This window comes from Perna viridis, chromosome 4 (genome assembly GCF_037379345.1).
Source record: "Perna viridis isolate PV_CMFRI_1.1 ecotype Kerala chromosome 4, ASM3737934v1, whole genome shotgun sequence".
Classification (NCBI taxonomy): Eukaryota; Metazoa; Mollusca; class Bivalvia; order Mytilida; family Mytilidae; genus Perna; species Perna viridis.
In genome coordinates this window covers 31,859,702-31,873,542 of record NC_142448.1, presented here as the reverse complement: position 1 = coordinate 31,873,542, position 13,841 = coordinate 31,859,702, and the positions used below count along the sequence as shown (strand labels likewise).

At 31.6% G+C, this 13,841-nt stretch overlaps 1 protein-coding gene across 2 annotated transcripts; it reads right to left on the bottom strand.

Moving 5' to 3' along the window:
* Positions 1–799: 799 nt before the first annotated feature.
* On the bottom strand, positions 800–12,727 carry LOC148619762 (ATP-binding cassette sub-family C member 1-like). 2 transcript variants are annotated; one of them, XM_088580000.1, is made up of 26 exons: positions 12,643–12,727; positions 12,202–12,375; positions 11,840–11,968; positions 11,327–11,455; positions 11,057–11,118; positions 10,514–10,801; positions 10,043–10,220; positions 9,442–9,696; positions 8,826–8,891; positions 8,524–8,661; positions 7,996–8,142; positions 7,690–7,774; positions 7,265–7,331; positions 6,887–7,013; positions 6,537–6,713; positions 6,188–6,355; positions 5,708–6,007; positions 5,310–5,529; positions 4,753–5,063; positions 4,259–4,458; positions 3,944–4,070; positions 3,538–3,639; positions 2,998–3,144; positions 2,140–2,465; positions 1,636–1,830; positions 800–1,397 (listed from the first exon to the last, which is right to left on the bottom strand). In XM_088580000.1, exons 1-26 carry the CDS (start codon positions 12,682–12,684, stop codon positions 1,277–1,279), a joined length of 4,281 nt encoding a protein of 1,426 aa, XP_088436126.1. In that variant the 5' UTR covers positions 12,685–12,727; the 3' UTR covers positions 800–1,276. The 2 variants fall into 2 exon arrangements, with proteins under 2 accessions (XP_088436126.1, XP_088436127.1); XM_088580001.1 differs by lacking the exons at positions 11,057–11,118; positions 11,327–11,455; positions 11,840–11,968; positions 12,202–12,375; positions 12,643–12,727 and having other exon boundaries at positions 801–1,397; positions 10,514–10,836.
* Between the last annotated feature and the right edge of the window lie 1,114 nt (positions 12,728–13,841).

The following is a 13,841-nucleotide window of genomic DNA, read 5'->3' as shown; positions in this document are numbered from 1 at the left end:
GACTAATTCGATTACAGATATACAGATATCTTCAGAATAACAAAATCTATAACAAATAGCCATTTCAATTGTGTATATCCACACCATGCTCACCATATATAAAACGTGAACATACGTATAAATTATCAATCACACATAAAACTGCATACAAAGTGATCAGTGTTGACAAGACCTTCTAGCATTTGCTTTTTATTAAATCTATAACCAGTTATATCAACTAAACCTTAAGTTTACATCATTTGTTTATGGTGTCTTGAATTACATTTATTAGGATATCTTTGATCTTGTGTTCTAACAAAACTGAGAGCAGTTCTTTTTCTTTGTAGATTGTTTAATCAGTGTAAAATGGGCGTAACGTCTGTTGTTGTCTCATTTTTCAGGTTAGCGAAAAGGATATGACATTACTAAACTTAATTTTTCTTTTCACTATCAAGTGAAACATGTTCCTGCAGTAGATGTTAGGTAATCCTTGGAAGAATTATTTGTAAGAAAAAATAAATATTTATCAAATATGAACGCTTAACGAAGTTAACACGTTATATATGGGCCTGTTCAGAGTATATTGGCTGAGTGGAAGTCCTTAATTTATATATTACAAATGCAGATAATGTATTTTGGGTATGGACTTGAATGTTGTAATTTTCCGCCATGATTAGCTGGGAGTAATTAGGAAATACAACGATTTATTTCCGGATCTAAATTAAGAAGCACACACACTATATATATTTGGGGAGGAAAGTATTCCTTGTCTTTGCTTTTAGTTTCGTGATTAGATATGGTATAATTTGTAAAACAACCAGCCGGAATTTAAAAGTACGCAAGATAATACGTCGTTCCAAAATGAAATGTCGAGTTCAAAATTGAACAATTATTTCTTTAAATTTTATTAACAATGAAATAACACATATTGCACATGACTTACAAAATTAAAAAGAGAATAAAGACATGAAAATAAAAAAAGAATAAAAAAAATACCTAAAAACACAACATTCTAAACTACTCCATTAATGAACACATTTGTTGAACAACGAATTGGCAAGACTTTCTTATTTTCCTTACTAATCTCTTCTGCCATTTCATAGAACACGTTATGAAAGACACTTAAGAAGTATAAACAGTCTCGTTTCAAATTCATGGAAAACACAATCACAGATTATTTTTTTTTAGAAAATCTCAGTCCCATGTTCCACTCTACAATAAAATGCGTAATCAATGCATTCTCTGACACAGATTTTATTTCCCTCTGTAATTCTTAATATGACTTTTCAACAACGATTCAATGGGTGTCGACTAATCCAGCCTCCTTTGCCATCCCGTAGAACACACTATCGGTATTTTTAAGTAAACTAGATGGACTGTCAAATTCTTTTATTCGTCCTGAATCCAGTACCATTATCCTAGAATAAATAAAAACAACGAAATGAAATTACTATTTTGGTAAATCAATTTAAGTCGATAACATTTTTTGACTGAGCAATAGGCAATCTCGTTTCTTGTGGAGTTGTTACATGTAATTAAGTATCGCTTGAAGTTATTATTTGGAATGATAGACACAGAACTATCTATGATTGTATTGATACGAACGCACATTATGCACCAACTTGATGTCGTATAATTCATTATGTTTTTACTTACCTTGTGTAGTCCATGATAGTATTCAGTCGGTGAGCTATAGTGAGTATGGTACAGTCAGAGAACTCTGTCCTGATAGTATTCTGTATCAACTCGTCAGTTTCTAAGTCTACTGCAGCAGTAGCCTCATCTAATACCAGCACCTTGGTCTTTCTCAGAAGAGCTCTGGCCAGACATACCAATTGTCTTTGACCGACACTGAAAACAAGATGAATGAATTAATAAAAGCAGTTTAGTGTTGTAAGATTTTAGTGTGAAATTTCTAGGACAACTATATTTAAATTGTGTAAGGAGTATTACTGAAATTAAACCTGAATATGAAAAACTACTTTTTTACAATTTTTTAACGATGGTTTGTTAATATAAATGTTATAACAGCTGAAAGCGTGAGAATGTTTATCCATTCCATTACAGAAAATTATTGTTTTGCAAATACTTCATAAAAGTAATTTCACACATCAAATTCTGGCAAAATAAGGAAACGAAAATAGCTGAGTGCGTAATTACCTAAGATTTTCTCCACCTTCAGAACACTCGTATTGTAAACCCCCTTTCAATCCCTCGACAAACTTCTTTAAGTGGGCATGCTCTAATGCTCTCCATAGCTCCTCTTCAGAATATTCCTCGAATGGATCAAGGTTCATCTGCATTGTACCAGAAAATAAGACAGGATCCTGAGGTATAATGGTAATCTTACGTCTAAGATCATGAAGTCCAATGGTAGAAATGTCTATTCCATCTATTACTATCTTTCCTCTTGCACTTTCTATGATCCTGAACAATGCCATAGTAAGAGATGATTTCCCTGCACCAGTTCGGCCAACAATGCCAACCTGTCAAAAAAGGTTCAATGTAGATCAATTTCTATTTAAATTACTTTAAACCATATATATATATATAAGGGTCTGAAAAATTCCCAACGATGTTAGAACTGTCAAATTTGCGAAGCAATTTTTTGTCGTTCCCTCCGCGGGACTCGAACTCGTACCGCTGTGAAATCTATGGCAACATCTCCTGCACTTAATCCAGCGCCCTAGACCACTCGGCCAGCTAGGCTATATAAAAATATAGCTTTCGCTGGCCGGGTCATTCCTCCTCGTAGGATTAATCTAGGGCTGTAACTTAGTACACGATGTATGGTAGTACGGGACAGTTCATCTAGGCGTTATTATGTAGGATAGAGGATCAAATTAATTAAAAACTACTTGTCTATGTATGATGTTGTTGGATGTTTTAATTATTTCATTTAGAACATGACATCGTTTTGCCTAAACGATTACTTTTCTTTTTGTATACGTTCAATTATTGGCGTCCTTATGTCAAATGTGTCTACCATAATATTATATATATAACATGCAAACTCACCTTTTCATTTGGTTGTATTGTGCAGGTTATTCCTTTAAGAACAAGATCTAAGCCCTCTTTATATCTGACTGCATAGTCATGGAATTCAACACATCCCTTATTTGGCCAACAAGAACTTGGTTCTATCTCTTGTATTTCCCATTCAGCCTGCAAAGTGAACAATTACATCATTATCATCGAGAAAAAAAAATAAATATTACTCGTAGCTTTGAAAACAATGTCACAAAAAGATATTGGTAGACATTTGGTATGATTTTTTAATGTTACATGGTATACACAAACATAATCGTAATCCGTCAGGTCCTTCTGCCGGACTTCCTTTTTTTTCACAGGAAAAGAAACATTTATTGGGTGTAGTAAAATGACAAGCCCTGAATTATTGTCAAATACTTAGTGCAAACAATCTGTAGTATTAACAATATTTCTTTTTTATGACAGTAAATCGGGATAGATTCAAAACAGAATAATAATTCTTGTAATTAATTGAAAATCGATTGAATAGCCAAAAATGTATAATGTACAAATGTTGATGACGCTTACCTCCGTTTTGGATTCGGTGAAATCCTGTATGTTCTCTAGGGATACCGTATTACTTTCAAGTACTGCACTAACTCTTACAACCCACTGAAGACAATCTGTTATCTGAAAAGATCAAAATGTATAATAAAAAGCTTAATTCATTCTACCATTAGAAAAATAAATCGGTCATAAACTCATAAAAAGTTAACCCGCAATCTTCCATTTAGAGCTCTGATGTTTCTGTTTCAATTAATTTTCATTTCTCAGAAAACAATACTCCATTGAAAAATTTACTTAAGCACTTAATATTCAATTTCTTTAAATATGAAAAAAAAACTATCGGCTATCTGTGTTTAACAAAATAGTACTAGATAAAGTTAACTCAACTACATAACTTTTTAGAAGTAAATCTTATCGTTGTAAATACCTGTAAAGCATAGGTAATGGCTAGACCGACCAGTCCGGCGGTTGTCGTTTCTCTCCCTATGACAGCCAATATACACACAAACAGAACAATAATTGCGCCAAGTAGTTCAAGTCGAACAGACAACCAACTGCAAATATAAATAATTTCTTGTAAATGCAAACTTCTAATTTTCATCTTAGATTAGTGTATAGCAAGTTTCGTTTGGAGTTGGCCAAAATAAAGGTTTTTATCACATTGTTATATTTTCTTTTTAATTAAAGCAAATATCCCTAGGATGTCAGATATAGATTTAAATGAAAAAGAAATAAAACAAACCTTCCTATAGCTCTGTTTGAGTATTGAGATCTCTTGTGGTCATCCACTCTTTCGGCAGATTCTGTTATAAATCTCTCCTGCTGGTCATAAGCCCTTATAGTTGATGTTCCAGAAATTGTCTCAGAAAAATGGGAATATATCGGAGAACTTGTAGCAGTTTCAAACCTGCTGAGTTGTTTTGAAGTTCTGGCATATATTCTCTGGAAAATAAATTGTATATTTAACTACGGTATTACCTAAATATCATTATAAATACATATAAATTTACATTGAAAGAAGATAACAAAAATAAAAGCATCGTTCAAAAATCAGTCAGTTTTATGAAACTATTATAAATACATATCAACTTACTTTGATATAAGTTGCCAAAAATAAAAAAACCGTTGTTGACAAAAATAAAACAGTTTTGATCTGTTCTCACATGCAGTGCAATCAGAGTTTACACAAAGCTTAAATTTATTCATATTAAGTTTAATTGAAAATAGAAACCTTACCTGTAATACAAAATACATTATGATGATAGGAACTAAAACGAAGACGAAATTCGGTGTTCCTAGTGAAATGATCACAACATTGCAGATGACGGTAAATACACTAATGATGCAGTCTTTGAATTGATATATTATTTCGTTGTCGGTTTTTGAAACGTCATTGGAGAAGCGTGTGACTATCTTTCCGACCGGTGTTGAATCAAAGAAGCTCATTGGTGAACGCAGCACATTTCTGAGGAGATCTTTGTGTATTTTCCTTGATGATCTCATTCTGGCAAACGCTATTGTTGGTCCAATTAACAGCAGAAGTACACCTGAAGATAAAATGTAGAGTCAGGTTTATAAAAAAATTCAATTACAAGGATCTTTTCACAAAATACACCCGTACTCGCACATCAAATGAAGCAATCGGCTTATTATTTATTATTCGAAAAAGACATACATTACAAAATAAATTTTGTATTTGTTAATCGTTAAATCGTTAAAAAGTATTTCAGCCATTTTGCTGACGTTCGTATCATATATTTTATTTTTCGACTCTCAAATAATATCATCAATACCTTGTAAAGTTCCTATACTAGCGTACACTCCTAAACGCATATTTCTCTGTTCAATATCAACGGTTCCATTTATATAAGCAGGCTGGTCACCGGTCCATGCGCTAATCCATACATCTTTTGACCGCCCAGCTATTTCGAACAGGATATTAAAAACCATAATAAAGCAGCTTACAGGGAACCCTATTGTTCTAAGGAAGAACAGAACAACTCCAGTTTTGGACTGAAAAGGAAGGAAAAACTCATTTGTTCAATATAGCGAAAAAATCAAGTATACGAAAAAAGAATTTGACTTTACACTGAGGAATTGGATTTCTAAACTGAAATAGGAAACTGATAAACATGAAGTATATGATATTGTCTTCAACAGAATCACAGTTTACAATGCTATTTGTATGTACCTTTTTGCAATTTTCTGAGTCATCATCGTCAGGATCGGTACTTCGTGTGTCAGAATCAACTTTATTATCAGAAACCTCCTTGTTTGATTCTTTCTTGTTTGAGTCTGTTTCAGGTGTTTTAGAATCAATGGAAGCAATGTCTTTATTAATCATATACGTGTCCAAGAATTCGGCGAACGGACCTCTATGGCTTATCAATTCTGTAAAGGATCCAACTTCACTTATCCGTCCATTATTCATTACAATGATCATGTCAGTTTTGGGAAGGAAGCTCACGGCATTTGTTACTAAGATACGTGTCTGAAAAGACATAAAATAAAATAATTAGTTATAAAAATGATGTGTGCCTATGCAAAAGCCTTCATAATAAATATTTACCTCAAAAATCATATGTGAATAAACAAACAAATGCAATGCAAATCGAAGAACATTATGAATTTTCAAGTTTTGCAACATGCAATAAATTTTAGTCATAATCACCTTATTCCCAAGTACTCCATCTTTGTCGAGGATGTTTTCAAATATATGTTTGCCAACATGTGCATCGACAGCACTTAGAGGGTCGTCAAGGAGATACAGATCGGCATCCTGGTACACGGCACGTGCTAAACTCACTCGTTGTTTCTGACCTCCACTTAGATTTATACCCTAATAAAAGAAACAATGCAATTTACTAAATTTTCGCAAGTGAGAACTTTTGTTTCATCACTATGCACTTCTGTTGAAATAATGTTTTATCATTCTGTTTGTTTATTTCTAGCTCTAAATTCAATATAACAAAGCGAAAACAACGTTCATTCATTAGATGTTGAAGTTACTTTATATTTACCTTTTCTCCTATCTCTGTTTGGTCCCCCTTTTCTAACTTGTCCAAATCAACACGTAGCGTTGTAGCATCAATGACGTCATTGTACTTTGTTCTATCCACTTCTTTTCCAAACAGAATATTGTTTTCTAACGTTGTATTTCTTATCCAAGCTTGCTGGGATACATAAGCAACCGAACCCTACAATACAAACCATTGGCCTATAATATATATATATATATTGTGAAAGAATGAATAAATTGATAAGCTTTCTTCTATTTGTTACATTTCTATATTCTTTATTTATAAAATCAACAAAACATTGCTTCTTATATAATGATAATTATCATTAGTAGTATTAAATTGTAACACACCTTGACGTTAACGTTTCCAGATTCCTGTTCCATTTCACCCAAAATAGCTGATAGGAGTGATGACTTCCCAGATCCAACAGAGCCAACTACAGCAACAAATGATCCATCTGGTATGTTGATGTTGATACTGTAAAACGAAACAGTTATTGCTGAATTAAAACTATGGCTCTTTTGACAACAAATTTCGAAAAAAAATTGGGGAGCAGAAAAGTGTCTTTGACTAGTTATTTGTTAGATTTCACACATTTTTTCAAGCATTTAGATTTACTTTTCAATATTTAAATTCTTTTTCTATTGCCATCTTTCCACATATCTTTACCATCTGCAGATAATATAAAATAGTTTATAAGATACTTCTAAATGTGTATTAATACTTACTCTTTAAGCGTTGGATCCTCATCTTTGGTCCAAGAGAATGTGCCTTTTTGTACAGTAACTGAATATTCTGTGGAACAAAGTTGCAACATTAGAGTGCATTTGTTGAAATCGTCGTCTTAAATATATTACCGATGTTCGTTTGTTTGTTTGTTTTTGTTTGTTTTGTTTGTTTGTTTTGTTTGTGTTTTGTTTTGTTTGTGCGGTTTTTTTGTTTGATTTTGTTTGTGTGTGTTATTTTTTGGGGTTTTTTTTGGTCTGTTTTTTTGTTTGTTTTTTTTATAGTTTTTTTATTTTTTTTATTATTATTTTTTTTGTTTTGTTTTGTTTTGTTTTTTTTTTGGCATTTCGCATGTTGCTTTAATATTTTTGTATTTTTATTATAGTTTTGAAATAAAGTAATGGTTTTAATAATTCAAAATACTTACTGGAATCAGTATGTTTTGTCACTGCATCAAATTTGATTTCATCTTTTTCTAGGTAGGCTTGGATTCTCTTGAAAGCAACGTTTGCCTGTAAGAATTTACACGGAAACACATTTGTTAGATTATATTCGAGCAGACTCGTGTCCTATATTTTATTTATGATATAAAGTTTTGTAATGGTAGTCATTCAACTCGTTATATTCTAGTCATTGTTTTCCTAAAGTTTCAACTGTCTCTGTTATTTTAATTTCGTCATTGGTTTTGCTACATATCATTGTTATCTTTCTTTGAACAATCATCATAACTAACCTGAACATAATGATTAACAATATGTGGAAGTATGATCAGATTCCAGTGAAGAGTCCCAAATAACGAAATGGACACGAACGCCTTCTCAGCAGTCAATACATTTTCTTCATCGATAAGCACGTACATTGCAAATGTTCCAAGCGAGACCTGCAAAGGAGACACATGATTTGAACAAATGCAACAAAAATATATGTTGTATTACAAAATTTACATTGACAGAAAAGAGTATACCGAAAGGTAATGTAATATGTGGGATTTTCAGGTAATGTCAAATGTAGGACATTCAGGTATTGTCAAATGTAAGACATTCCGGTATTGTCAAATGTAAGACATTCAGGTACTGTCAAATGTAAGACATTGACATTCAGGTAATATCAAATGTAGTACGATGACATTTCCAAATATATGTCAATTTTTCACCTTGTTTTAGTTTAATTAGATTGAAGGTTCATCATTTTTAATTGGTCGAAAATTAATATATTATTAAATTATTAGCACCTCATTATGATCATTACAAGGAAAACGTACCAAAAATGGAGTAATACAATACACAAGATGCATCAATGTACCAACTATGGCCTGATTTCTAACGACGCCTAGTTCTTTTTCTCGTATTTCATTAATTTGTTTTTCGAAGGAATACTCCCAGGCATACAATTTCAGAACCTGTAAAATGAAGTTAAATATATAAAGTTGTAAATGCTCAACAAATCAAAATAAAAAATACTACTTAGATTTATTTTTTTTATAAATATTCATCCTAGTTCTTTCTGAAATGTCTTTATGTTAAATAAATTCAATTGGTTGGGAGAATTTATAGTTAAACTCACCCTTATGCCATTCAGCACTTCATTCATCATCTTTACTCTTGAATCCTTCAAGTCCATAGCCTTCAACTAATCGATAAAAAAAACATTATAACAAATATAACAAAATCATGAACTTGGCTAATCACAAAATGTAGAACTAAACAATGCGTATTTTATTCTACAGGAGGTAGTCAAATATCTTCTTAACTTCAGGTAGGGACCTTTGGGAGTCGTGTTGGGGGTAGCATTATTATTGTTGGAGTATTATAGGATTGTACTCATTTGTAGTATGATGGATGCCGCTGGAGGAGCAGGACATGCTAACCCTTCCGGGGCACCTGATGGAACTCCCGTTTTGTTTTTGTTTTATATGCGGGTGCTTGTGTTTTTTTTTCTTTTTCTTTGACGTCTTATCTTTTTTACCTTCAGTTTTTATATGAAATATATTTTATGCGGTTCGCTACATTATGTATGGAGATCGTCTATATTCATGTCATGTTTTTTTTTATTTTGAAGTATGTGAATTATCCCAATGTTGACGATTCGCTATTTTCTTTTGGTGATATCCTTAATATCTGCAATCAACAAAATACGTTTTTGTTTACAGTATTTATAAACTAATTTCTATTTGACTTACGTGATTGTCTTTATTCGTCTTTACCAGCAATGAGTTGAATGGAACAATGGCTGCCATGATTGCTAAACCAATGAAAGCAGATACTCCAAGGACAGTCCATAATAAATATAATGTCAAACAAAACATCAATGGAATAGACCAGAAGTCATTAACACTATGAATACACGTTGATATTCTGCCAGCGTCCACAGACATCAAGTTGACAATTTCCCCAGATGTGCACGATTTTCTGGCAGCATTTGATAGCAACAGAGTCTGCAAAATGAGTTACATACATTTAATATAAAATTAAAAGGCAACTCTTTCCAGTTTGTGTGAAAATAACAGCTCTGGTGTCAAAAATCTTTCCATAAAAATGCATCTACTAAGCATGCTTCTATGCAACACGATAGAATTGGGACATGAGTGGCATTATATAATTATACAAACAAAAACCGCCCTCCAATTTGTTTCATGAAAAATATATTGTGGTATTCAGTTTTCATTTTTTCTTTTACTTTATTGTTGTTGTTGTTTAATTCTTTTTTTGTTTTTTTTTGTTTTTTTGTTTTGCTTTTTTTGTGTGTTGTTTTTGAAATTCCATAAATCTTTATCTGAATACCTTTTTGTATATGAGAGAAGTAATTGCAGTCCATAACCGTCTTTCATTCTTGCAGTTATTGTGGCCGTGCTGAGAATTACAAAGAGTTCTAAATACCGCCAGGCCGAACATAAGAAGTGCATAAATGTAGCCATTCCACAACTGTTCTGTTTTGTTCTCGGTGAATTGGATAAGCAGTCTGTAAAATCAAAATAAGAAATAATGTTAAACTTTAACTAAGGATAATATTTCTAACATTTTATCAAACAGAATTGAACAAACGTCCTTAAACCTTGAAATCAATTTATTGTTTTCCTGAACCTTTATTATCTATATTTGTTTCTCTTCTTGTCTTGTGACGACAATACTTTCTTTTAGCTTCAATTTGAACTATTGTTTTCTATTTTTCCCTTTTTCAAGGACTTTGACTATCAAATTAGTTACTTATTCAATATAAATTAAAATAAAGAGTATTGTTTGAAACAAACTTACTTCAGTATGTATGGTGTACATAATGTCATGATATTGGAACAAATTTCGAATAAGGCTCCAATCAAAATGTAGGGTCCAAAAGCCTTGGTTAGACATTTAACAAGATTTGGCTGTAGATTTCCAACTTTCTCTTCTGTTGGTGATGTTTTGTATGTGTTCCTTATATCATTTCTCTCTTTATTCCAGACGTTTTGAAAATATTTAACAATAGCGCCTGATTTATCTTCATCACTGAGAAGGAATCTGTCGTCTTTAGTCAGCTTTTCTCGGTATCCTTGCAGCACCAATCTATAGGGAAGAAGAAATAAGTGTAAGACCACAACTAATACATGATTTATAAGCTGAAATAATAGTTACGCTATGAGTCACTTTTCACATAACGATACTTCTTCAGTAAAATGTAGCATTAAAGTTATTATTTGAAAAGCTACTTCAGAAATTATTGATCATATTTTGAAAATTTCCCATAGTTTTTTTTCTTAGGATAATTCTAGTTTTAGTAAATAGCTTCAAGTACAGATTATTCCATGTACTATGGTTTACCTTGTACACCAACCATATGTCAATTTGGAAAACAAGGATGCATCAGTTTCTCTGTCTTTTTTCTGAAAAGAATTAAATTGTTTCATGAGCAAAGATATTGTAGTAGAGTTATCTTAATATGTATAATTCAATATCATTCATTTTAATTTTCAAACCTACTCGACTTTAGCGACCCCAACAAAGTTATATGGAAATGAAAACTTTAATAATGATAAGATTTTTGTTTGATAAATGACCCAACCCTGTACATTGTATGATTACAATATTAACCTTTGTTTCCGTAATTGGCGAATCTGTTGTTTGTCCGCTCTGATTAAATACTTGATAAAACTTTGTGATCACAAGTGTAATGTAGAATCCAAATAACACTTTAGCAAACAATCCACTTGCAACAAACTCCTGTAAAAGAACAAAAATTTCTTGTTTCTGAATTAATTCGTATTATATCCGTTGCACCTGATTTCATACACCAAGGTCTTCTTTATGTCTGATTTGATCATTTATCCTTTACATTATGTGTACTATTTCAGTTAATTTTTACCATTAATGTTATTTTGTCTTCTTTCTTGCTCTATTTGTCCCTTGATCATGAATGGCCTGCTCCTTGTTCTAATCACGCACTTTCTATTTACTTCTATTGAACAAATAATCTTTAAGTCTTACATGCATGTTTTAAATGATTTTTCGTTTGAAATGATATTTTTTGATATTTAAGTCTTCTGATGAAAATTGTAAATTTGTCAAATATATTATTGCAATCTTCGATTTTGATATTTCACTTACCAAGACATTCACTATGAGTGGTGACAGGAGGAAAAATGTTGGTAGTGGCTTCTTTTCACCAAAAACTACTTCCTTTATTGAATTCATGGTATAAGACGTTGACAGAAAGACAATCACCAGAGAGATAATCTGAAAATAGACGATTAATTTCTATATCAATTTCATAAGCAATTTAATTGAAATTGCAATATTATGTGAAATTTCAGTTTTACAATAAGGTTTTGAAATTTCATTTTGTTCTTTGGACTACCAGACATGTGAGGAAAAATTAAAAAAAAAAACAATAACTGTCATATATATATTATATATATATATATGCTCTACTTATAACATATTTATCAAACATATATTCATATGCTTACTGATTGAAAATGACGGATGAATTTTCTTGATCCATCTTTTCTCAAGGGGCTACACATCAATCCCGATTGTATAGCCATCATCATTATAATTCCCGGGCTCCAATCTGCAATCATGTCCTGTACAGTATTGTAACCATCCTCATAGTTGGTAATGTTGTTTTTAATATCTGGTTGCTAAAGATAGAAAAATACAGACGTTAGTATAAATGGAATATTTCATAATATTGTTATTAATGTCGGCTTTCCAATAAGACTGAACTTTTCAGCTTCCAAATTTGACTTACTATAAACAGGACTCCCATGTATCGTAATATAAAACGAATGAGTGAATATTATTTGATGTTAAGTAAAATATCCCTAATTATCTTTAACACCAAAGCTTAACAAATATATCTGGAAATTAAATCATATGTGTACCAATAGTCAAACATATATACCAACCATTAGCTTGTTTTTGTATAAAATGTTGGTAAAATGCTCCATTGGATATTGTGTTTAACGTTCAGTGATTTGATATGAAATGAGAAGAAGCTAATACGCTTTTATACTTTATTGGGCTGCTGAATCCTGATTTGTTCTATTTTAATAATTCTGAACTGATTCAGAAATTCCCCTTTTCCGCCCGAATGACTAAATTATTAAATAGCCGTCTGGCTGAATTGCTTACTTTTGCGACTTTAAACATACTTATTGTGTATATTGATCACTATTGATCGAAAGTATTTAAATTCCATTAAATAGGGTCAATATATAATGGCATATTTTGTCGTTGTTAAGAAATATTTGACGTCACTTAGAATACTCTAAATATATGAGGCATTTCCCCTTTAGACCTTAGCGTTACGAATATTTACCTTTAACGCTTCATTGATCTTCATTACAATATCAATCATTAGTCAATGATGGTTTCTAAACCTGCAATCTCCCTTGGCATAAGAAGAACTTATGAAGTATGGAATATTTTACATCTTTGTCTTTTTATCATAAAGTTCAGATTGGTATTCATAATAGATATTATCTGACGGATTTTCCATTAATCTTGGTATTGTCGAGATCATGAGTACAAAGTGTGTTGAAAAGAGTTTTTATTCGCATATATAGTGGAACTCTAGTGCTGTTATTAACCTTTAAACTATTTAATAAGATTTCCTGATTGTTTGTAGTGACCATTTAATAAATAACAATATATTTTGAGTATGTTAAGTGATGTTTGTCTGTAATGTGTTTTTATCATTAAGAAAATTTAAATAAGTAGTCTCTAATATTAGAAACAGGAAGCAAACATTCAGATATTTGTTATACATAAAGTAATTAATCTCTTGAATTAGTCAATCTTAAATATTGGATTAACACATTAAGTTCGTTTTGCTCTGCAGTAAAATAGTGAGTTCAAATATACCGACAGGAAATGCAATATTGACTTAATAAGAATGAATAAGGGTGATACATAGTGTGCCATAAAAATGAAAAAATCAGAATTTGTTTGAATTAGCTTACGAGTATTATTTTCGTAAATGACGAATATTTGTTTTTTCAAAACAGACCAATGGTTAAGGTAATTCTGCTACATCTCTGATCTGGTATTCGTCACGTCTAAACTGCAGGGCCCGCACGGTAAAAAATGTTATCCACTGGACAAA

Coding starts and splice junctions, on each gene's coding strand:
- LOC148619762 (XM_088580000.1), bottom strand. CDS start 12,684: ATGGAGCATTTTACCAACATTTTATACAAAAACAAGCTAATG. Junction 12,376..12,642: donor TATACAAAAACAAGCTAATG/GTTGGTATATAT, acceptor TTCTATCTTTAG/CAACCAGATATTAAAAACAA. Junction 10,802..11,056: donor ACATATGGTTGGTGTACAAG/GTAAACCATAGT, acceptor TCTTCCCTATAG/ATTGGTGCTGCAAGGATACC.